Consider the following 25254-nt stretch of genomic DNA (forward strand, 5'->3'; position numbering starts at 1 on the left):
CTCCCCACTTGGCGGTTCATATAGTTGGGATATAGATAAGAAAAATGACTTGCACTAATCCCCATCAACTTAAGACTGAGTCCAGGTCAGAAGGTGACTCCAACTAAAACCCAAATACACATCCATATTCAGGGAATATTTCCTCGGGGTTTCTTGATGGACTGGAAGGGCATGTGTTCAGCCATGCCAGGGATGTGTTGAAAAGGAGAAGAAAAACAACACTATCTACAGCGAATCACTACTATCCATTCTTCTTAAGGACACAGGAAACAAGGATTGGGCAGGAAGTACTAAAGGCAGTGGTTCCCACACCCTCAGATCCCCAAAATCACCTTGAAGCCCTAGACTTTTAGAATAAGAATCAGAATCTGTATTCTCAAAGATTGCTGAATGAATCTGATGAGTAGAGACAGCAGAGTGATGCCAAATCTGACTTAAGCCATAGTTTACTTAGCTGTAAGGTCATGAGACATCGGAACATGTTGCTGCAAGGGCTCAGAGCAGGGAGACAGAGTCCATGGTCCCACTTCCAGCTCAGAGACCTGCACAAAGACCAGCTCAAAGAGCTCAAACCAAGCTCCGCAGCCAGTTCCTATGCACAGCAGAGCTGTGGAATCAGTTGGCACACTGCCAAGCCTCTCCAAGGGCCCTGACTTTACTATCTTGGGAAGTTCCAGCAGACAGGGCACCAGCTCCTGAGAGACCCACCCACTGTCTGAGTACAACTGTATCAATAAAGTCCATAAAGAATTCACAACTGAAAGAGCTCAGCTCTTCTCTCTACTCCATTTCACACGTGACGAGTTAAAGGGATCAATGTGGGACGATTTCCCAGAGCAGCTGCTTCCCTCGAGTCGATGGACTCCCTACTACTGTATAGGGCCTGGTATGTCCGGTTCAGCCCCCAAGGTAGAAAAACTGGCCCTGATCTGGGGAAACCTTAGGAATAAGTCCCAGCCTCATCCGACTCTAGAGGGATTCCACTCACCTCCACAGTGGGTAAAGCCATAGAGGGTGTACCCTTTGTTGCAAGCACATGCAAATGTGCCAGGGTGGTTGATGCAGCTGTGGTCACAGGTCCTATCCAAAGAGCATTCATCCACATCTGTAATTGTCAAAGGGAGAGGGGAGCTGAAACCAACTCTGAGGGACAGTGGAGAGAAGAACACCAGTTGCTGACCAATAACAAAAACAACAAAGTGAAAATTATCTATCAGTTCTCCCTGCTCACTTGTGTTAAACAAAGTGTTGAGCAGCCCACAATAAGTATACTCACAGCCAGGACCCTTATTTCCAAATTCTGTTGCACACTGCACTTGCCTAAAAGCTCGGTTGGTCTCTCTCACCCATGCTTATCTGCAGGGCTGAATGATTTAAAATATTTAAATGAAGTCAAATGAGATAACATAACTAAAGGGGGTTTGTAAACTATTAGGGTGCTGCCTGTGCATTATTACTGTTCTATTACTAATTGGTAAAGGAGCAATAGTAATTTTATAAGCTATGGCCAATTAAAAGGAGAAAACACTTGAGCCAGAGATAAATCTAGCTCCTATCTCTTTTGGGTCTTGCCAGAATTCATCTTCTGGCCCCAGGAGGCAAGTTGATCCTGGGTTTTAATGCCCTCTGCACTAAAAGAATGCATTAACATTAACATCCTCAGTAATTTTCTATTGCCTACACTGAAATGTGGTGCTTAAGCACCAAACAGGATCCTCTTGGCCAATCCCTTGGCTTTGTTCCTCCCCCATGGTTCAGTCCCAGTTCCTCCCCCATGATTCCGTTCCAGTTCCTTCCCCATGGTTCCCTCCCTTCCCGGTTCAGCATGAAGGCATCCTTGGCTGCAGTTGAGGTCATGGAAACTAGCCTCAGGAGGCTGCATTTGTCAGTCTAATCATCTCTTCTTCCCTGGTCTGGTTCTTACATCTTTCCTGTACACTAGAATCTCAGTGCTTCACTTCCTCAACTCTTTGGAAGATTTTAACAGAGTTATGACTTGTATCTCCAAATGGATAAACCAGGACCAGCACAGGACTCAGTGGAAGCCAACTAGACCATTGCTAGATCCCTTTTCAAAATGAAACGTGCCACAAGAAACTATGTTAACAAAAAACAAACATTTGGAAGGGACTGGAGGAATGAAAAACATGAAATAAAAGAGGGCAAAATCTTACAAAACCTCTTCATCCGTAACTTTTCCCAGAAGTCCTGACAATTTCTTTAGTAAGTTTGTTCTGTGTAAATATTTGTTCTACCAAGACTGATCAGTGAAAAATGAGAAAAAGTCCACTTCTTCTGTAGTAATTGATATCATTCTAAGAATTCTTTTATTAATATCAGCCAGTTACCGAGAAAGTGGGCTCATTCAGTAGCTGACTTTGGCTGCTCACAACAGGCTTTTGCTTTGTCAAAAATAAGCAGATCGCTTTCTGATTCCTTTTTAATGTGTTGACACAGCTTAAATAGTATTTCTTGCTCTATACATTATGAAACATTATGTGGAACGGCAAATTTTCCTTCCAAGTCAAACAGAAGAAAACTGTGCAGTAGTCATCTAGAGTGAACTCGCTGAATTTAAAGGGGTGTGAAGTGTCTGACAAATTACGTACCAAGAAGAAAAAAACAAGAGAGAAACCTAATTCACACCATAAGATTATAGAAAGGTAATGTTGCATCTTTATTATATGAAGTGAAATCAGATATTATTTTCTGATTTTGATTTAATTCTGGGATTTCTAACAAAATAAGTTAGGCTGTTCTTATTCTCAGCAATGGATCAGAAATAAATGACAGCACATCTTTCCTGAGAGTTTCTTTCTATATATCAGTGGGGCATAAAATGTGCTCAGCTGAAAATATAAATGATGCCCCCAACCCAAAACAGCTTATCACTGTGCAAAACACTTATTAATATCAACAACTGCTACCCAGAGAAGTTCCCTTGCTGCGCCCCTTATATGGGAAGGATGTGTCTGAGAAGGGGTCTGAAATCCTGCCCAAGGACTGCACAGCCTTTCCTCAACTTAATCCCCTCCCTCCCTCACCCCTACCCTTTCCCCAAACACCAAAGGCTGGTCATTCAAACAAGGCCTATAAGGAAGGGACCAACTGGTTGACCCCAACTTTTTGCTGAGAAAAGGTATGTTAACTAAATCAACAACTTTTTGTCACCAAATTTTGTTAGAAAATCCATAACATTAAAGGGAATTTTAGAAAGGGAAAATTATTCATAATTTCAACACCCTAATGCAACCCTGCTTGCATTCTGTGATCCATTCCATTTCTAGCAGCGAGCTCCGCTGTAATCACACCACATGGGTTCACTGAGGTGCTCTCTAATCATTAACAGCTTAATTTCCAAAATATACCTGTGAGCTACCTCAGTGTTTCTATTTTACTTAACAGATGAAATAAGTGAAGCACAGGGTGGAGGTTGGATTAATGACTCCGTAGAGAAGCCCAGCGAGCCAGTCTCTGCCCGAGCAGGGTTTCGTCTTCTCTGATCCAACCAGTGGGCATTACGCAGCACAGCTAGCTATGTTTCAGCACATACCTTGGCAAGACTTCTCATCTGTTAATAATTTAAATCCCTTTTTGCAGCTGCAGTCAAAACTGCCCACGGTGTTTTTGCAGAAATGATCGCAACCTCCATTGCGCGTCTGGCACTCATCAATATCTGTAACAGTCAAGCATCGGCAAATCAGACAGCGATACTTGCCTCGTTATCCACAAATCCCTGAAGTGCTATTGTGTGTGCTTCATTATTCTCTGAAACAAAACAGACCCATAAAAGCATTTAAGGATGTTTGCTGATGTTTTTAAACTTACACATGTTCTCTTGTCTGGCTTAACCCATTTTGAAAGACAAGTGCCTGGTCCCCTGGAGAACTCTGACTTACACTGCCCCTCCCTTGACTAGCATTAAGGAGACAAGCTATGGGAAAGAACGGTGATGTCCTATTATATTCTCATCCTTGCACAAGTCTCTCAAGATAAGATGGCTTCCTTTCCTATACTTCCCATTCCAGTTTAATGATTAAAGTTATAAGGAACTAGAATATTTGTTTTGGCAAATTACACCACGATCAAATAGCCTCAATGCTTTTAAGTGATTTCTGACACTCAATTAATTTTATCTTTTCTCAGTTTCAACTGGTAACTGGTTATCTACTTTTTTATCACATTAAAGAACTAAGCCTTTGTACTCTGGCCCATGAAATACTAGGTCATCGGGGTCTCTATTCATCAGTACAAGTTAATCGTACAGTTATTCATTGTTCTCTGGATAACAATCTTGGCTGTTATTTATATAATAATCTCTAGACTGTTATTTATGATATGATGATATTATCTTCTGCAAAAGAATGTTCCCTTGAACAACTGCTTTCTTCTAATAAGGCCACTGCCTGAAATGGATCATTTGATGTTTGTAGAAGCTGACCTTCTCAACAGTTAGTGAAATTAAGCTGGTTCTAATTAAGCTTACTCAGTCACAACCTTCTACTAGCCCAGGGAAGAAAAGCTTCCTTTTGATCAATATGAATCATAAGCAAATCTGGAGTCACTCAGGAGGTGTGGAGGGGAAGAGCTTTACTCCCACACATTAGCCGCATGGAGAGGCACAGGCTACCTTTACAGGTCTTCCCATCCAACTGGAGACTGAATCCAACGGGACAACTGCAATGAACACCTGTCGAAGTATCCTTACAGGTGCGATCACAGCCTCCGTTGTTGACAGCACACGTTTCTGCCAAGGAGGTTAAGAAAAAGGCAGTTAGTTTCCTAAAGAAGTGCTCACACAGCTGGGAAGAAAGGGGTATTGGTGCAGTGTTAATACTTGACAAAAATTCATGAAAGTCAGGAAGCGTGTGGGGTCCTCACGGTCATATCCCAAGCCTCTGCCACCCGCAGGTGAGTTAGAGGGAGAACAGGGGCAGCTCCTCCCTGTACCCATCTAAATAAGTGACATCTCCCGAGGAAGCCTGACAGGGTGAGAGAGGGGGAAAGATGCCTCTGCCAACCTGCTGAGCCTTTTCAGTGGCAGATTTGAAGCCACTAAAAGTTCCTGTTGATCGACAGCCAGTGACCTGCAAGTATGACCACATCTAGCAGCCTAGATGTGAATGCAGAACACAGCAAAGGGGGATGTTCCTTCCTTTATCCTGAACCTTCTCTATTCACCATGTGTAATGGGCAAAGCAAGAGAGGGTAAACGTTGCCCACGCCACCCATTCCCTTGCCGCAGACCAATGACTTCCTCCTGGCAACTGCCAAGTAACTCAGATTAGAAGTTTACCTTTCCTTGAAAGGAGAAAGACCTGTCATAGTTACATGAAAAAGCAGCCGCAGTTGTTAAATCATATCTATACAGATGAAGAATAACAAGCTAATGGCCTTCTATTTCTGTATATCATGCATGAATTCCAAGTAATACACAAATGTTATTCAACATTCATTCAACGGTTAGCACTTAGGCATCCAGAAACTGATTTTACTTCCATAGCTACCTCTGTAAAGCCTCGGGGGCGGGGAGGGGGGGGGGCGGTAAACTTAATTCTGATTAAATATGAGAGATAGAACATGTATGTTTATCTCTGTTTCCTCACCAAAACTCATTAAAATGAGAGTAAATAAATTTTTTAAAGTATAAATCCTTAAGGACAAATAAAAGACAATAGATGAAAGATGTCAAATCTTCTGGAAGTGGCATGTCAATGGAGGAACAGTAACTGGCATAGCAGAAAGTTAAACCCTAGCAGTGGGGCTTCCCTGGTGGTGCAGTGGTTAAGAATCTGCCTGCCAATGCTGGGGACACATTGGCAGCTGCAGCTGCAGCCTGCACGCAGCAACAAAGACCCAACATAGCCAAAAATAAATAAAAATAAAATAAATTAATTAAATTTATTTTTTTAAAAAAACCTAGCAGTCTGCAGAGTGATGCCAACAAGTGGTAAGCTCATCTGAGCCACAGAATCCCAGAGAGGCTCAGGAACTGGAGGTACTAAAGTTAGTCTAGAGGCAGAGGTGAGGATGGAGTGAAAAATAGGAAGATTGATTGAGAGTCTGTATAACAGATAGGCTCCCAGATCCCCATCTTAATTCCACAGCCCACAGCACATCCCTATTTGGACTAAAGCAGATAAATTTCTTCTCTGGAAAAGGGCACCAGTAACAGCAGAGGAGGTGCTGTCAGGTGAAAGTCTATACTGTGAAAAGAGGGATCTCAAACTTTCACCCCCTCTGCACTCCAGTTCCCAGGACACTGGCAGCCAAGTCTAAATCCCCTCAGCAGGAGACTGAAGGATTCCTCTCCAGCCAAACTGACCGGCCCAAGTGAAAAGACCTATAGATTCTGGCATTTGAAGATCTCCAAATGAAATGACTAAGCCACTGCCTAGTCAACCAAGCATAAAGCCCACCAGCTGACAGAATATCCAAGTGGCTTTTCAATATTCCACTATTAAATAAGAAAAGTCAGCCAAGGATCACTGGACATTTCAGGAAAGCCTCTAGTATGAAATAAACACACCAAATCAAACAAACAAGGGAAAAGGAACCTGAGGGAAGCAAAGATAATACAGGGAACAACAGAGAAGTTAGAAAATCTTATCATTAATTTCCTCAGGGAGGTAAGAAAAGCATCCATGAAATAAGAACAGGTTCCTACAACAAAAGACCAAAGTAAAATTCTTAAAAAATTAAAATATGAAAGCTGAAATTTAAAAAGAACCCTATAGAAGGATTATAAGAAAAAAATGAAAGATCTCCTAGAACAAAAATATCAAGAAGAGAAAAAAGAAGAAAATTTGAGGAGCAATCCAGGAATTACAACAGCCAGCTAATAGGAGTCCCAGAGAGAAAGAGAAAAGTGAAGAAAGTTATCAAAAGAAAAATTTCTCGGAACCAGGGGATGCGAATGTCCCTCTTGAAAAGGCCTACTCAGTGCTCAGAATAACAAGTGGGACAAATCCCACAGTGTGGACATTGTTGTGAAATTTCAGATCACCAGGGACAAAAAGGAGACCCTGAGAACATCCAGAGAGAAGCTCTCGTAGGTTCCATACAAAGAATCAAGACTAAAAGTGACTTAGACTTCTTGAAAGAACACTGAATGCTCAAAACGATAGAGCGCTATTTAAAACTCTGATGGAATATTTTTCCCAACTTTGAATTCTATCCTGAGGCAAATTCTCAAGAAAGGGTGAAGGGAGACTATAAAGGCATTTTCAGGTATGCAAAGTTTTTAAAAAATCTATATCTACCCATGTAAACTAACAAAAGAGAAGACATGGGATCCACCAAAACAGGAGCATGGGTAAGGGAATTCCCAGGCTGTGGCTCAGGGATAGGCCAGGATGACAGAGGTGCAGCTGGCCCAGGATTCAGGCCCTGCTCGAGCAGGGTGGAAGCCTCAGAAGGGACTTTTTAAGAAGAAAATAGAATTGATAAGTTATCTGCTGTATCTGAACATATTGTAAAGGTTTTAGAGCTCCGCCAGAAATTTGCAAAAAAAATTGGTAAGAGGTACTAAGAAAACTAAGCAAACAAAGAAAACATAATCATAGCACATTACATGACTCAGGGGTGAATTATATTTAGATATTCATAATATGTAAATTGTGATAAAACTATATTAAGGATATGGGGGATGGGGACAGAAGGGAGATATAACTTATTCTTCTGTGGTAGGAAGTCAAAAGCTAATATCTAAAACTGACACATCAAGGGAATTCCCCGGCGGTCCGGTGATTAAGACTCTGCACTCTCATTGCCGAGGGCTCAGGTTCAATCCCTGGTCGGGGAACTAAGATCCAACAAGCCGTGCAGTGCGGCCAACAAAAACAAAAACAAAACAAAACAAATAAAACCTGACACATCAAGAAATAACTGTAGGACTTCCCTGGCGGTGCAGTTGTTAAGAATCTGCCTGCCAATGCAGGGGACACAGGTTCGAGCCCTGGTCTGGGAAGATCCCACATGCCGCGGAGCAACTAAGCCCGTGTGCCACAACTACTGAGCCTGCACTCTAGAGCCTGTGAGCCACAACTACTGACCCCGTGTGCCACAACTACAGAAGCCCATGTGCCTAGAGCCTGTGCTCTGCAACAAGAGAAGCCACCGCAACGAGAAGCCTGCACACCGCAATGAAGAGTAGCCCCCACTCGCTGCAACTAGAGAAAAGCCTGCACACAGTGACGAAGACCCAACGCAGCCAAAAATAAATAAATAAATTTATAAAAAAAGAAATAACTGTATACACTTCCCTTTTCAGAAACATGTGGGAGGGGGAGTCAGGAGAAGAAGAAACAACTAGGAGAATTGAAAATTGTGGCCCCTGGCAAATGGCTAGTTAGGAGACAGGGAAATGATATATTGCTTTACAAGCTTAATAGTCCTAATTAAGTTTTTAAGGTTTTTATATTATTCATATGTACTATTTTAAGGCAATTAAAAATAATAATTTTAATAGGGCAGAAAAGAGCTCAGAAATGTCACCTGCCTGGTAACCAATGGCTGCTTAATATCTTACCTGACTATTAAATCCAGAAGCTATCGAAAGATCAGTTTTGTTGAGGCCAGGCTGAGCTTTCTCCAGAATAATAACGTCAAATGATCTGATGCCCACCCTCACAGCCACCGCTGAACGTCTGCAGTCACCTCCAGCTCCAGCAGACCGGCTGCCAGACCTTCCTGTGTCCCCCAGCCAAGTGCCACTCTTCTCCATTCATCTCTTCTGCCATTAACATGGGCTGAGTCCAAAATAGAAGACTCAGTGGACAAAAACCCAGCCAAATTGCCATATGCTAAATAGGGGCTGCCCAAAATGCCTCTCTTGTCACAGTTACTCAGAGGGCGGGTGGTCTGACATGCACTGACCACCCACTAAGTCCTAGACAGCGGACTCTGGGCACTTTTGCATATTATTGTCTTAACCGAGCTTCCTGATAACCCTAAGAGGTCAACTGATTACATCCATTTTATTTATTTATTTATTTATTTATTTATTTATTTTTGCGGTACGTGGGCCTCTCACTGTTGTGGCCTCTCCCGTTGTGGAGCACAGGCTCCGGACGCGCAGGCTCAGCGGCCATGGCTCACGGGCCTAGCTGCTCCATGGCATGTGGGATCTTCCTGGACCGGGGCACGAACCCGCGTCCCCTGCAACGGCAGGCGGACTCTCAACCACTGCGCCACCAGGGAAGCCCTATTACATCCATTTTAGAGGAAGACCAGGACACAGCGGCTCGGGACAGTTTGCCCAAGTCTCAGCGCAAGTCTCAGCAGCGTTATAACGCTAACCCAGTTATTCTGATGGCTGGGCCGGCGCTCTTCCCACAATACCAGGGGTCCTGGATGGTGACTAAGCAATAGCAGTGAGTGGAGAGCAGACACACCCTGGCTGGACAGGAGCTGCTGACTCTAATTCAGCTGGTCTGAGGGCACATGGGCCCCAGGCTCAGGCCTGATGCAGTAAGTTGGGGAGGAAAAGGGACAACGTCAGTGGCAGGGGAGGGTGGATGAGGCGCCTACCCATGAGCAGCCGCCGTTTCACCCGTTTATCCCCATCTGCCATGGATGTGGCATTGCTCTCCATCACCTCCAGGGCAGCGTCCTCTCGCTCTGCAAGAGATGCAAACAGCACAGTTCTCAGACTAAATGAGTCAGATTGTTCATCCCCTGCACAACCACTTCTGTGGAAATCCCAGACATGAGAACAATGTGAGAAATGTGACTCTGTTCATTCAATTAAAATATGTTGTAATGAGGCTCTGTGTTAAATGGCCTCAGAGCCTTAATAGACATTAAATATGGAAAAGATTTTTTTATTCTACTGTACTAACCAGAGACCTTGGGGAACGCAAGCTTCAGATTCACTCCAGAACCCTCAGTCCAGGACAAAGAGAATCTTGGATTGGGGAACATCTGAAATGGAGCTAACAAAGCACACGCCATGAAGGGCAGGACAGGCAGGCATCCCACCAGAAATATGCAGCCCTGGGTCCTGCTGATGGCAAAGGCCACCTGTCATCATGAACAGCTAGCTTTAACTTTGTGTTGCCCTGGCCTTTTGGGATGTGCTGTTCTGATCTTCAGAATACCAGCTTCAGGAGCAGCCTAATCCAGGAGAGGAAAAAGGGCTTTCCAAGGTCTCACAGGGAGAAAGGGGCCCCCAGTCCAGGCCTAGACTACTTCCACAGCCACATGTGAGGCAGCATGGGACATGCTTGAGGACATGTGCACTGGAAACACCCTGCCTCTAGTACTAAACAATATTAGTCGTTAGGGTTAGGGCTGGGGTGGGGCGAGCAGGCTGGGGAAGACCCTAACCCAGTGTTGGGGTCACCATTCACCAAGGCAGCTCCTTCCATCCGTGTGCATCTTGTACTGGGGATGGCAGCTACACTCTGGGCCTGCAGCAGTGTCCTCACAGGAGTGATGGCATCCACCGTTTCCATGGTTACAGGTCACTGAGAGGAAAAAGAATCAAACCATAAAGCACAGAGGTTTCCACAACTGGGGCTGTATTTGCTCCCGAAGAACTCTGATTTTCATTCAGGAAGTATTCGAGCACCTAGCATGTGCTAGGAATTATGCATAAAAGAGAGAACCTTGACTCAGACCACGTCCCTGTCTATATCAACAGGTAGTCACGATATGACTTGTAGGAATGATTAATGACAGATTTAGAGCAACGTTATACAGAAAGATAGACATGGGAAGGTCAGGGGAGATTTTTCACTATTTAAAGGAAATTATACCAAAAGATTCCAAACTAGTGCTTTGCTCTATCACGAGAAGTACTAGGGCCTTTGGAAATGCTATAACACTTAATATCTGGAACAGACAATATTTAATTTGTATGTATATGTTAGGATTTCTCTCATCAGATTCCATGTGGATTAGTTAAAAGGGAGGGTAATCAGAGGAAATGATGACTCTTTGCACACAGTTAATGCAACATTAACCAATAATTACAAAGCTTATGTATGAACACATTGATGACAAGCCAAGGGGGAAAAAAAAACAACTACAAAACTATCTATTCATCAAACTCAACAGTGGTTACCTCTGGCAAAGGAAATGGCAAAGGAAAAGGGGGAAATGTTATATGTTTCTTTGGACTGTTTGAACTCTTACACAACCATTTTTAATTTTCTAATTTAAAAGAACTAAAAACATATTTGCGCTGTGAGAAAAAACTGTTCTGTGACTATAGCTGTGTAAAAATTGTGTACGCATATCAACAACAAAATAGGAATAGGAAAAAGCAAAACAACTGATTGTGTGGTGGAATTCTGGATTCTTTCTTTATTATATCCCCAAGTTTTATAATATCTGAATATAATCTTATAATATTATTTGAGCAGTGATACCTTAAAAACGTTTTAAGTTTTTAAAAGTAAGTTTTCAGGTATTCTACTGGCTCCCAAAAAGCTGTAAAATGCTGAGTCTCACTCCACAGGTGGCTCTCCTGTGGAGACCTGGGTCCTCCTTTTGAAGACAGCTGGAGCCAGCCCCACTTTTAGGGGCCCTGTGAGGCTGTCAGAACCTGTTGTTGGTGACGGTGGCATCAGCCCTGGTTTGTCAGGCTTTGAGGTTGCACTCTGGTCTGCGATGGAGACAACAGAGCGGAGTCTCTCACCGACGAAACTGCCTCTCCTTCTCTTAACCACTGAGGTCTACTCGCTGTAAACAACCATCCCCAGCAAACGGCAGGCGTCTTCTAGAGGGTCCATGACTTTGGGAAGAGTTCCTACAGGGAAACCCTCAGCGTCTCCTCTGGCGTAAATAGTGGTTTAGAAGCACCTTTAATGGCTGGTTGTTTCCTATTATCCATTGGAACTATTATTGTGTTTCCTCATCGTGTGGCAGCTGCGTCTGGACTGTGTACACCGTTCATTGACTCATCCATTAAACAAATGTGGATTGAGCACATCCAGGGGAAGACTGAGAGGCAAAAATAAGACAAGATCCCTGACTTGGTGGGGCTCGTAGTTGGGGAGACAGACACATAAATTCAACTCCAGATTCAACCCAATCGTGTGGTTGAATCAAACACACGATTCAACCCCAGAGTGCCACGCGCTATCATCAAGGAATAAACAGCGCTGTGGGAGCCAAAATACAAACTGGCTGCCTTGTCCGAGGCCATCGGGGAAGGCTTCCGACGTTATGTATCATGGTGACCAGGAGCACAAGCCTTACAGTTAGGCAGGCCTACATGTGAATCCTACATTTGCCACTTACTTCCTGTGTGACCCTGTAGCTTTACCTTCTCCACGATTTTCTCCACTTAGCTCATCAGGCGGTGACTGTAAGAATTAAATGCAACGTGGCACCTCTTTAGACAAGGCTTTGCACATAATAAATGCTCCCCCAAAGTAGCTATTATCTTTATCATGATTAGAAGTTAGGCAGGATATGAAAAATTGAGTGAGAATTCACCAAGCTAGGAAGGAAGGAAGGCTTAGAAAAGCCTTGGAGGCATGAAAGAATGGGGGCTTTCTCCAAAAGCCAGCAGTCTGGTGTCTAGAGAAAGGAGGCTGATGAGGCTTGTATAAGAAGCAGGCACCAGGTACCAAAGAGCTGCCAGATGAGGAAATTTGACTCTATTCTACGGGAACAGAGAGACCTGGCCCCCAACATTCACACTCCTTACTCCTGAGTGCTATTTCCTTCCGACTGGTTCTTTTAGAAAACATCATTTCCCTTCCCTACAGGAGATTACCCTCAATATCTCACGTGACTGCCTTCCCTGATGTTTCTGATGCTGGGCTGCACAAGACAACCTCTGGGGTAGGATGGTTCCCAGCACAGCTGTGTGCCAGTCTGTACTTACAGGTGCAGTCTCTCTGGTTCTTGGCCAGCTCAAAACCAGGCCTGCACTCGCAGGCAACGCTGCCCCTCGGGGCCTCCTTGCAGATGTGACTACAGCCGTGATTCTTATTCATGCAGCTCAGACCCTCTGCAAAACAGCAGCACGCAGCCAGTGACCAGGTTGCAACAGAATCCTGACGCCGGGAGTGAGGCAAGGGTCTGGGGGGTGGGCCACAGACCTGCCTGCCTGGGTGTCCATCAGTCCCATGTTTTAAAAGAATACATCAGTCAAATCAAGCCAGGTCATTTAACAGAGATATGAAAACTTTCTTATGTCACCCAAGAGATAGGATGTTTCAATTCCCCAAAAGAGGTAGGAGCTCTCCCAATACACTGAAAAGAAAGTACCCACCAAGTGGGAATTCCCTGGTGGTCCAGTGGGTAGGACTCTGAGCTTTCACTGCCGAGGGCCCGGGTTGAGTCCCTGGTCGGGAAACTAAGATCCCGCATGGCATGGCCAAAAAAGAATTAAAAAAAAAAAAGAAAGAAAGTACCCACCAGGAGCTCTCTGTTGGGTGTGGAATCAGAACCTGTGGACCCCAGGAACATGTCCTCAGACTCTTATCTCTGCCATGTTGTTACCCATGCTGATCAAGAATACAAACAGAAAAGGAGAATCTCTCTACAAAAATCTGAAGATAGACTGATGAAGATTCCCAACCTTTTCACATATTCTTGAAGATGACTTTCAGAAAATTTCAACCCTCCACTCTACCCCCACCAAATCCACACTTTGAAGGTGACTGAGACTACTGTATCTCAGCATCACCCCATGGACACCTGCCCAGGGACCTCTCTTATGTGACCACCTTCAGTTAGTCCCTGGGCCCTCCTCCCTCAGTGGGCTTGGAGGACAACAGCAGAGAGAACAGAGAGAGACCTCATATATGTGGTTTCCTTTAGCTGCTGTAAAATCCTTCTCAGGTATACTGTAATTTTCATTAGGCCCGATCTTGTGGTAACTGTGGTAGGAAACAGGGTTATTTTCCTGGATGGTTTAACATGCATCTAAATGACGGGGTCATAGAAAAGTAGACACCTGTGTGGTTTGCCACCATCAGGCCTCTTCTCAGTACCAACCCTTTAGGGGGCTCTGCCGCCTCCCAGCACTCTGAAGGAACTGTTATCAAACCCAAGAGTAATCTCAAAACCTCTCCTTGGTTTGTACAACATTAATAAGTACGTCTTCATGGGATGCTTCTTTGCATTTGTGCAATGTTAACTCTAAAACATCTTTAAGAGTAGGGATTTTATTATTGATTCTCCACTAACAAGACATTTTCTAATACTGGAAGTGGCACTGTTTTAACATGAGTACAAAAAGCTTTCATTCAGCTTCGCTAGGATCCAATACTGTTCCGTATTGTGCCCCTAAAACCTTAGCCAATTGGTTCTAATGAAGTCAAAAGTCATTTCTCTCCAGTTCTCACCATGGGGCTGTTGATCTGTGCTTAACTGGAATGATTGTTTTAATACAAACAGATGTCATTCCTATTCCAAAAGACAGAGCAACAGTTAATACATCCCATATTCTCTTAAAACTATCTTGTTTTTTATCTGACAGTTACAAGCTGTTTGAACTCCACCACTCAATCTGCTGGAAGTTGCTGGGATTCACTCACCCGTGCCAAGGGCTGCTGTCAATTAACACAGAAAGAAGCTTGCACGGGGTCAGTGGAAAGCTCTCTTTGCTCTGGCTGGTGACTTCTGAAGGCGTTATTTGCTCCCAGTAATAAGATGGCACAGAAGGTAAGAGCTGCCTCCAGAAGCAGTGTCCTGTTCCCCTAGGAAGGCCCAGCAAGCATTACCTTTGTTCTTGGATCAGCAGAACATTTGAAGTAATAGGGCCCAGGAGCACCCAAGGGTAAACGTAACAGTGCCCAAGAAAAGGCAGCAGTAACACCTGTGAGGTACACTCCTAAACACGTCAGCTGCTTCTTCCTCTTCTTCTTTTTCTTTTTCATTCTGTTTACAGGTCTGTTCAGACATTTGCAAAGTGACCTTTACTGCCTCAGAGCAATCCATTTACACAAGAGATATTTTGTAAGAACTGACTGTGTGCCAGATACCATGGGGATACAAAGAAGTTGCCCCCTGATGTCATATCCTATCAAGCAAGACCTAAAGTTACCAGGAGACATCGGAGGTTTAAATGGCTCTGGAAATGCTAAGGGCTTTTTAAGACTTGACCCCGAAGCTTTTCACAGTCCCCTGGCTCAAAACAAGGTCACTGCTAGGGGTGGCAGATGGATCTGGTCCAAACTGGGAGGCCCAGCTATGGTTCTGGCTCCCCCAGAAACTGCCCTGGCAGTCCTGTTTCGGGTCGTTAGTTCACCAGGAAGGAAGCAGCTCAGAAATGTGAGAAATATCCCATTCTGGTGGTCCCCAGGCTCAGGGTCTCACTGAAGAATATTTCTGGAAACCAAATAAAAGTATGCCTTGCAAATAGGGCAAGAAAAGGGGGAAACAGCCTCTGCTGAGAGCACAGCCTCTTCCTCACTAACCTGACACCTTCCTTACTACTCTAAAAAGGCAGCAGTGCAAACATCTAAAAATACTCTTGGAGCGGACAAAACAAAAGAGGAATGCTCATTTTGAGAGCCTGAGCTCCCATGAATAGGCACAAAGGCAGGCTGGGGTGGTGTGTCTCCCTCTAGCCTACCCTCATTACATGGGTGAAAACACACAGTCTCTTTATCAGAGCTTTGGGGTCTCTAAGGATGAAAAAAACACAATAGCTTGAGTTTCTCTCAGAATCAGCTATTAAGATCCCCTATATTAAAGAACATTTAGTAAATAATTATTAAAAACAACAACAGCTACACTAGAAAATACTAGCTTGCAGTGTTTACCTTCTTTCAACCATCTTCAGAGAATCAGCTATGGGTTTTAACATCTATTTTAATACAGTTTCTAAGGGTTTAATGTGCACATCAAGGAGGAAACCCTACAGGAACACTGTTTACAGATGGCTCTATTTGAAGAGTTAAAACCCTAGGATGGAAGGGGGCAGCTACAGACCGCTCCAATGTGCTGGCTCACGCTGCCGTGAATTTGCCCAGCAATCAGGTTGAAACACAACAGAAAATCATAGAGTGCTTCCAGACCACAACTCAAATTCTTGTATTTTGGTTTATAGCTCCAGACAAATATGCTCATTTTAAATACTCTTCAGGGGTTCTAAGAATGTCTGAATTGTAGAAAATTTAGAAAACACAAATTGCGGAAAGGAGCTGCTCTTGTATTTACTCCTGGTGTGAGGAGCCCGTGTCTGTAATCAGTCTGCGGGGCTTGGAGCCTTGTCCAGTCTGGGACAGGAGAAAGGGGCTGAGCCACTGCTCTGGAAGACCGAGGGTAAGAGGTGATCTTAATCACCGAGAGTGGCTTCGTGAGTGGTGGGACCCGTACTGGGGGTGTTCAAGCCCTGGCTTGACCTACAGGGCGCCACCCCCCTCCCCACCGCCTGAAGAGAAAGCCAGAGTGACTTTCCAGGAAGCAGCTTTGAGCAACCAAAAGGGAGAGGCCCTGAGATCCAGATCATTCGTGCTGCTGGCATCTTAGTTCAGCCTCTGACCAGAGGCAGAGCTCACCCAAGAGTCCAGAGAACCCCCGGCAGGAAAGTGAAAATGAAACCTAACTGCTACTTAATCAAGGGCCACACACCTGCATGGGATAAGAGATCTACCTGATTAGGGTTGGAGTCTATGACCACCCAGCTTCCACACTGACAATGAGCAGGCTTGGGTAATAAGAGCATCCGACTCCCCATTTCTCTGACCCTTCTTCTTAGTACCCAGACAGGCCTTCTGGTTAGGGATAAGAAAGGGGCCATCATTCTTGGAAAATGAGGCAAAAATCATCTTCCACAAAGAAACCCTTGAAAAATCACTAAAACCACCACGATTAAAACAATAAATCTACAAATCTACAAATAGTAGAAGAACTGAAAATCACCACATTCTTAAGTTATGAGGATGAATACGCAGCACATGCCAAAAGGAGTTAATAGTCTAGGATTTGGGGCACTTCCCTTAAAAACAGGCACCGGCAACCTTGGGAGACATAAAGCCAACAAAATGTGGTTCTCTGGGCACTTCCCTGGTGGTACAGTGGTTAAGAATCCACCTGCCAATGCAGGGGACACAGGTTCGAGCCCTGGTCTGGGAAGATCCCACATGCCGCGGAGCAACTAAGCCCGTGCGCCACAGCTACTGAGCCTGTGCTCTAGAGCCCGCCAGCCACAACTACTGAGCCCATGAGCCACAACTACTGAAGCCTGTGTGCCTAGAGCCCATGTTCCACAACAAGAGAAGCCACCGCAATGAGAAGCCCGCACACCGCAACAAAGAGTAGCCCCTGCTCACCACAACTAGAGAAAGCCTGTGCGCAGCAACAAAGACCCAACGCAGCCGAAAATAAATAAATAAATAGAATTTTTTTTTAAAATGTGGTTCTTTGGCTTAAGAAAGAGCAGAGAATTAAAAGCACATCACTGAGTTCAAAGTGGCTGATGGGCCACAGGTACTTAATTCCTCTCCCTCCTGAGAATCCACTGAACTAATAGAAGAAATAAAATAGGTATAAACTCAACGCAGAGAGAACGAGCCATCAGAGGAGAAGAATTTTCTGCAAATTTATGTAGGAATGGTAAATGACAACATGGGTGAAGAAAACCATAGTATAGAGACCCCCAGTCTGGGGAGGGGGTTCACCTGCCCCCTGGAATCCCAGAAGCTCAGAGTTCAAAAACGCAAAACACAGGGAATGCCGGGTCTTGCTGAAAACAGGGCAATTCACTGAGTCTCCAAAGGAAGGCTCCAGCCCCTCCTTCCCCAAAAAACGTGCTGTGGTTTCCAGCACCTTTCTGAAAAACTGGGCAGATCATCCATTGCATTTCTAGTCATGTTTGAAATGTACTCCATTTAGAGATTAGAATCAGAGAATGTGAGAGTTTGAAGAGACCTCAGAGCTCACCCAGTCCAACCCACTTTTTTAGCAGGGTGAGAAAGGTGCAGCTAAAATAACCTGCCCACTTGTCCTCAGGCCTCCAGGCTTTCTAAACTCCAGTGCTTCCCTCTAGAGCCTTTGAGGATGGGGGTGGGGGATTCTCAGATGTGACCCTGCCCCCTGCCCCCAGCCGAGCAGAGCTACCTTCTGAGCGGTGAATGCACATGTGCTGATTGTCACTCAGGAAAAACCCCTCCTTGCAGCGGCACTCGTAGCTTCCCATGACGTTGACACAGGTGTGCTGGCAGCCGCCATTGTTCTCCAGGCACTCGTCCACATCTGGAGGGGGAGAAGGCTTAGCCTTTGCTTTTGTGACTGCTTCACACACCGCCCCACCCACCACCACCCTGCCCCGGCAGCCCAGGGGCTCCTGCTAAGCAGAGACGAGGTCTCTCATCAGGTCCTTGCATCACAGAAGCTCTCAGAACTGAAGCCAGTGGGGCCGCAGGTAATTAACCCAGCCCTCATGGGTCTAGAGCTCCCTTAAACAGGCCCTCCACCTGGACACCTGGATAATCAGTTCAGTAAGTATTTATTGAACACCTTCTCTTTCCTAAGCACAGTGCTAGAGGAGACAATAAAACACAGATGCGTAAGATCGAATTCCTTTGCCCTGGAGCATCTCCTTCAGCAGAGGGAAAGAGACAACTGTACAAGTAATTGTGAGATAAGGTAAATGGTGGTACAAAGGAAAGAGGTCACCTCTGGTTGTGGGTATCGGGATGGGTTTTATGGAAAAGCTGATGAAGGTATGAGCTCTGCAGTGTTTCTTCAATTTTAAATCAGGAGAAGGGATTCTAGGCAAAAGAAAGGGTGTGAGCATAGTACGAAGGCTGGGAGACACAGAGTATGTTCAGATAACACAGTGTTATTCAATTGGGCTGAAGCACAGTACATGCAGGGAAGTTACAGGAGACGGAGCTGGGAAGATAGACTGGGTCACACTGCAGAGGACCTTGAATAGCAAAGAAGTTCCTGCTTCATTTGAGAGGCAACTGGGAACCCTTGGAGCAGGGTGACATGGTCAGCCCCTCGTGTTGGGAAGGATAAGGCAGCAGCTGAGGGAAGGACACAGGGAAGGGGAAGAATTGAAAGCCTGGAAGTCCAGCTTCACACATTTGCCTGAAATAGCCATGGCTGGCGCTAGTAGGGGACCGGACCTGGGGCCTGGCAGTGGGGATGCCTAGGATGGAAGAAATAGAAGGGGACTGTGGACAAGGTGCTATGTGGACATGGGGTGAGGTGGCTGAGAAACATGGGGAAGACCAGTGCTGGGTACAGAATTGGGTGTGGAGATGTGGTTGGTCCCCAGCAGGGCAGGGAGGTAGTAAGTGTGAGATGCTGACATTCAGGGCTAGCTCCAACAGGCTGTGGGAAGCCTGAGCCTGGTGTAAAGACAGCTTTGAAAACCACTTACTTGTGGTGTCCAGCAGGGAGGGAGGGAGCCTTGCCCCAGTGCTATGCCCCCAGGGCGAGGTTAGGGGACCTTCCTTCCACTGTGTCACATACTACCTTGTGCGCGGCTCCATCAATACACTTACCACCGTGCATTTTCAAAATCTTTTTTTTTTAAATTGTACCTTTTGACTCCTCAACATCTTTTACTTATGCATCTCCACTAGACTGCAAACTCCTTGAGGACAGATTTTTACAGATTTTTTTAAAATTTAGCATAGCCCTGGAACCTGCAGGCACATATTAATTCTTCAATGCATGAACAAACAAGCAGGGGAACACAGCATCACCAGAGTTAAAGAAGAGGAAACTTCTAGAAAAATCTCAGACATGACAGAAGCTCAAGGAGAAGGCTGATGTAAAAGCAATTTATTTTCTCTAGCCCTGACGTCCCACGTGCCTGTCACTAGCTCCTGGGGGCATCCGTAACAAGCACATTCACACTTAGATATCTGTTATCTGGTTTCAAGCTTCAGATTTTACAGTCATCCGTCCTCCCACACTACCCAGCAGATGCCTTGCTAAACTGATGGGACTTAAGCCATCCCCTGAAGCCTAACAGACTTGCCCTTCTCTGTGCCAAAGGGTAAAGGGAGCACATTCCAGAGGGTGAGATGTGCTGGATCACACCTGGCCCCGCTGTTCCACAGCGGGGTCTGGGGTGAGCAGGAGAGATGTTTCCCTGAACACCAAATCCTGGCCTGGTTCTAAGTAAAGGTGTGCTCCCCTCTGAGCTGCACCGCCCCACCCCGAGTTTAACCCACTATTCCTTTTCGCCAAAGCAATTAGAAATGAATCAAGTTGGGTGACGCACTCTGACTGAATTAATACAAAAGTTCACATGCACAAATGTGTATCACTAGGCTGGTGAGTTTCTGCAGAATGTAAAACAGTGTTTTACAACCCTGTCTGCATGTTAGAACCCTGATGTCCGGACCCCACCTCCTAAGACACTGATCTAACTAGCCTTGGATGAGACCTGGACAGTGGTGTCATTTTAAACTTCTCAAGTGATGCCAGTGTGCTACAGGACCTAGTAGCTATGTTGTGCTCCCAGACATTCAATAAATAGAAGCTGAATTCAGGTGGGCTGAGCTGTGTGGAAGAGCTGCATTTTGTGTTTCAGGCTCACAGGTACCCAGGATCTCCGAGCACTCTGGGTCGAGTGCCAGAGCTAAGTGCTGTTTGTACTCTGCGTATCCTGGCTAATATATCGGCGGCTAACTGTGCGGTCAGGGGGCGAGGGAGAGGTAAGGGTCATCCCAAAGAACACAGGAAACTGTCCCTCCTAAAAAATTTAGGCCCTGAGCTCCTTTCCTGTCACAAAATGCTTCTGCTCTTTCAAGTCCAAATGACAGCTACGTCTCTATGTGTGAGGGTCCTGCTGTTCTCAATGTACCACTGTATTTTCTCATGCCTTCCTTTTCATAGAATCCTCAGCCCCTTCAGATATACTCGGTGGATATACTCAGGGTTTTTCTCCAAGGCAGACCCTTGCTACCAAACCCACAAAGAGACCCCAAAGAGGGGAAACGGAGATACTCTGCTGAAATACCTGTGTTAGCAGCCAGGCCAGAAAGGACTTGGGGCCTCAGGCCTTTACTCCAAACCACCCCCACCCAAGCTGGCCCAGGTCCTTAACTCTTGGAAGTGTCCACTTTTTGTTCTTAGGAAGCTCATACTTCCTCCAAGCTGTGGGTTTGGGCACAACTGTGATGACTGGGTCTTCCATCAAATACAAATCCTCAAAATGCCATTGGCTAATCAAAGGGAAATGAGTGATTTCCCCTAGAAAATGGTTTAAAAAAAAAACCACATTGTATGCTTCTCAACAAATTACACACTAAAAGTGATTTTTTTTCTAAAGTTTTTAATTAATCTCAATTTATTGATGCTCTCAGGATTGTCTCTCTAATGTGTCTTTTTGTGGTGCTAATGGCCTAGAAAGTCTGCAGAGGGGTTAGTGACTCCCCAGCCCTCAATCAATTCTTCCTGATAGCTGCAGGCTTAGAAGGCCAAGCGGTCTGACCAGTGCTTGACCTCTCACACAGGGCTCAGACAGGAAGGGACAGAGTCTACATCAGGATGGGGCTCCAGGTGACATGATACAGGTCATATCAGGGCTTAGTCCCAAATACTCTCCTTCCCCAACACGAAAAATACAAGTTCTGCCTGTACTCATTTAGTGACTTTTATGCTGATCTCAAAGCATTTGATCAAGTGGCCATTCCCACTGCACAGCAAGGGAGCATCTGAATAGCTGTCCCCACAGAGCCAGGGCCTGGCTCAAGCTGCTCCTTGGTTAGCCAAGTGGATATAAGTGGGTCAACCACATGAAGGATCATCAGTGTCAAAGGAATCTGATGGCATCTGGGTCCCATGTCCTCCTGTACCACTGCTAACACCAGTCTTAAAGTGCAAACAGACCACAAACACTTGTCTTCCAGGTGTGCTGCATCTTCTAAGACCATCCAACATTCAACCCTATCCAACTGCTTGCTAATTTTAAATTCTGTTTTATTCCTGGCATAAGGAACCAATGTAAACAATACTCTTTGCGGTCCCTAACGCACTGAAACTCCAACAGATGTTTCTGGTTTGTGGAATACTAGGAGGATGTTAATGGAAGGTTTCTACTTGAATTTCTCTCTCTTTTAAGAAAAAAGAGGAGGGTCTACCTGGCTGAGATCCAAGCACACATGTGGAATCTTCAGGACAAGTAGTTTTACATGATTCTGGAAGAGAGACACTTACCACTGAAGAAATGGTTATAAGTCAAGACCCTTTTAACACAAGACCAAAGATCTTAAAGGTAACAAGTCAATGCCAGAAAATCAATAAGTAGTAATGTCAATGTCCACCCACCTCCTTGGACTAATGGAGGATTTATATTATGAATCATCACATAAAAACTAAAATACTTAACCTGGTTTTCTATCAGCGAGTGTGATTTCTAGGGAGCCAGAAAACAAAGGTCTCTGATCCCATTTTTCTTTTAATGAGTATGTTTTTGTCAAAGAAAAGAAAGGGGTGGAGGTGCCGGAGGGTAGGTAAAGGAGAATTACCATTGCCAACTGTTTTCCTTACCAAGACAATTATGACCGTCATGAGCCAACATGAAGCCATCAAAACAAGTGCAGCGATAATTGCCGGGAATGTTCAAACAGTCATGGACACAGCCTCCATTGAGTTCATTTTCACATTCATCAATATCTGAGGAGTAAAAGAGAAGTAAACCACAAAAGCACTATTTCTTTAGTGTGGAGAAATATGCATTTACCTTTTAATCAGCCATCCCACATCTAGCAATCTCCAACAACAGAAAAATAAATATGCATAAGGTTATTTGCTGCAGCATTTGTAATTACAAAATATTGGAAATGACCTAAATGCCCATGCACAGCAAGCAGTTGAAGAATTAAGGTACATTTACTTGGTGGAATACTATGCAGCTGTTAAAAAGAAACAATGAGCTAGATCTCTACGAACTGATTTGGAGTGATTTCTAGAATATACTAATAAGTAAAAAAAAAATCAAAATGCAAAAGAGTATCTGTAGTATGTTATCTTCATGTAAAAAATAAGGAGGTACACGCACACACACACACACACACACGAAATTCCAGCACGCTCTTTTTTCAGAACTTGACAAGCTTATCTTACAATTTATATGGAAATGCAAAAGACTCAGAAGAGGGAAAACAATTTTGAAAAAAGGAGAACAGATTTGGAGGATTTTCACTTACTATAAAGCTACAGTTATCAAGACAGTGTGTGGTACAGGCACAGAGGCAGACAAACAGATCACTGGAACAGAATCAGAGTCCAGAAATAAACCCTTATATTTATGGTCACTTGATTTTAGACAAAAGTGCTAAGGCAATTTATTGGAAGAAATGATAGTCTTTTTAACAAATGGTGCTGAGACAGTTGGATATCCATATGCAAAAAAAGTTGATTTAGGCCCTTAACTCAGACCATACACAAAAATCACAAAATGCATCAGAGACCTAAATGTAAGAGCTAAAACTAGAAAGCTTTTAAGAGAAAATATAAAACTTTCATGAGAAAATCTTTGCGACCTTGGGTTAGGTAAAGATTTTTTAGATACAACAACAGATACAACACCAAACACACAATCCATAAATCTAAAAATTAATAAATTGGACTGTGTGAAAATTTAAAACTTTTGTACTTCAAAAGACATTAAGAAAATGAAGAGAAGTCACAAATTGGTAGAAAATATCTGCAAATCACATACCTTATAAAGGGCTTATAAAGAACTCTTACAATTCAATAAGAAGACAAAAAACCCAACTTTAGAATGGGCAAGAGATTTGAATCAACATTTTACCAGAGACAGTATGCTAATGGCTAATAAGCACATGAAAAAAATGTACATCATTAATTATTTGAGAAATTATAATTATAATCACAATGAGATACCATTTCATACTCCCTAGAACAGTTATAATAAAAAAGACAGACAATGACAAATGTTGACAAGGATGTAGAGAAATGGGAAACCTCATACACTGCTGATGGTAATATAAGATGACATAATCACTTTGGAAAGTTCCTTGGCAGTTCCTTAAAAGGTTAAACACAAACTTACCATATGACCCAGAAATTCTACTCCTAGGTATGTATCAAGAGAAATGCAAAATCATGTCTACACAAAGACTTGCAGGTGAATATTCTTGGCAGCATTTTTATTTATAATAGCCCAAAAGTAGAAACAACCCAAATGTCCATGAAATACTAGTTAACAATAAAAAGGAATGAAATACCAGTACAGGATGCAACATGGATGAACCTCAAAAACATTATGCTAAGTGAAAGAAGCCAAACACAAAAACCATAATGTATGATTTCATTTATATGAAATGTCCAGAAAAGGCAAATCTACAGAGACAGGAAATAGATTAGTGGTTGCCTGGAACTGGGGCTACGAACAGGGATCTTACTGTGATGAGGAAAGTGCTTGAAAACTGTATTATGTGATGACTGCACAACTCAACTAATTTACCCAAAATCATTGATTTGTATACTGACTTAGAATTGGTGAATTTTATGGTATGTAAATTATAACTCAATAAAACAGTTAAAAAGAAAATACATATTTAGCTGCTTATTTGTGCAAAAGAAATACAGGAAGGATAAACCAGAAAGCACAGAGATTGGTGACCCATGATGTGTGGGAGAAGGGGTGGAAATAAGGAGGAACGGGAACAGGAAAGAAATAGGAGGAAGGAGTCACACTTCTCTGAGTTTTTGAACTGCTGTGACTCTCAGAACCATGGTGATGTTTTACATACACACACATCAACCAGGAAACAAGAGTGAGGGTGACAAGAGGGATTAAAAATTGGAACACAGGGCTTCCCTGGCGGCGCAGTGGTTGAGAGTCCGCCTGCCGATGCAGGGGACACGGGTTCGTGCCCCAGTCCGGGAAGATCCCACATGCCGCGGAGCGCCTGGGCCCGTGAGCCATGGCCACTGAGCCTGCGCGTCCGGAGCCTGTGCTCCGCAACAGGAGAGGCCACAACAGTGAGAGGCCTGCGTACCGCAAAAAAAAAAAAAAAAAAAAAGGAACACAGAGAGAAACAAATGAACCTAACTGTACTGTAAATGAGTAACACACCACACTGAAGGGGATGGGGAAGAAAAGTACTAGCCTAAGTATGTCTGAAAAATAGTAGCTTGACTGGATGTTATAAGGCCAAATTCAAAAATAGTTGTATACAAATACTGTACCCTAATTATTAAATCCGTTTTACTCCCAGAATTATAGAGTAGTAATTCTGTAAATACTTTATGTGTATACTGGGATTGAACAAATAGGTGCATATATTGCAGATAATGAGAGCCAGGTTTCTCACTGTTGGAGAAAGAAGTTATGAATAAGCCAAG

The 25254-nt window shown here is 44.1% G+C and overlaps 1 protein-coding gene across 4 annotated transcripts in view; it reads right to left on the reverse strand.

Moving 5' to 3' along the window:
* Nucleotides 1-25254, reverse strand: part of SCUBE2 (signal peptide, CUB domain and EGF like domain containing 2) — a 71812-nt gene that overhangs the window by 41209 nt on the left and 5349 nt on the right. For all 4 annotated transcript variants that reach the window (XR_014326389.1, XM_082844935.1, XM_082844937.1 and 1 more), the window contains exons 3-10: nt 22429-22554; nt 18031-18165; nt 12842-12967; nt 10353-10469; nt 9532-9621; nt 4631-4747; nt 3554-3676; nt 989-1105 (exon numbers count right to left, since the gene is read on the reverse strand). Coding sequence is in view for 3 of the 4 variants with exons in the window: in XM_082844935.1 (XP_082701061.1) it covers nt 989-1105; nt 3554-3676; nt 4631-4747; nt 9532-9621; nt 10353-10469; nt 12842-12967; nt 18031-18165; nt 22429-22554 (951 nt within the window). In the remaining variant the exon portion in view is untranslated. The remainder of the gene's footprint in view (nt 1-988; nt 1106-3553; nt 3677-4630; nt 4748-9531; nt 9622-10352; nt 10470-12841; nt 12968-18030; nt 18166-22428; nt 22555-25254) is intronic.

This window comes from Leucopleurus acutus (genome assembly GCF_964270905.1).
Source record: "Leucopleurus acutus genome assembly, chromosome: 8".
Taxonomy (NCBI): Eukaryota; Metazoa; Chordata; class Mammalia; order Artiodactyla; family Delphinidae; genus Leucopleurus; species Leucopleurus acutus.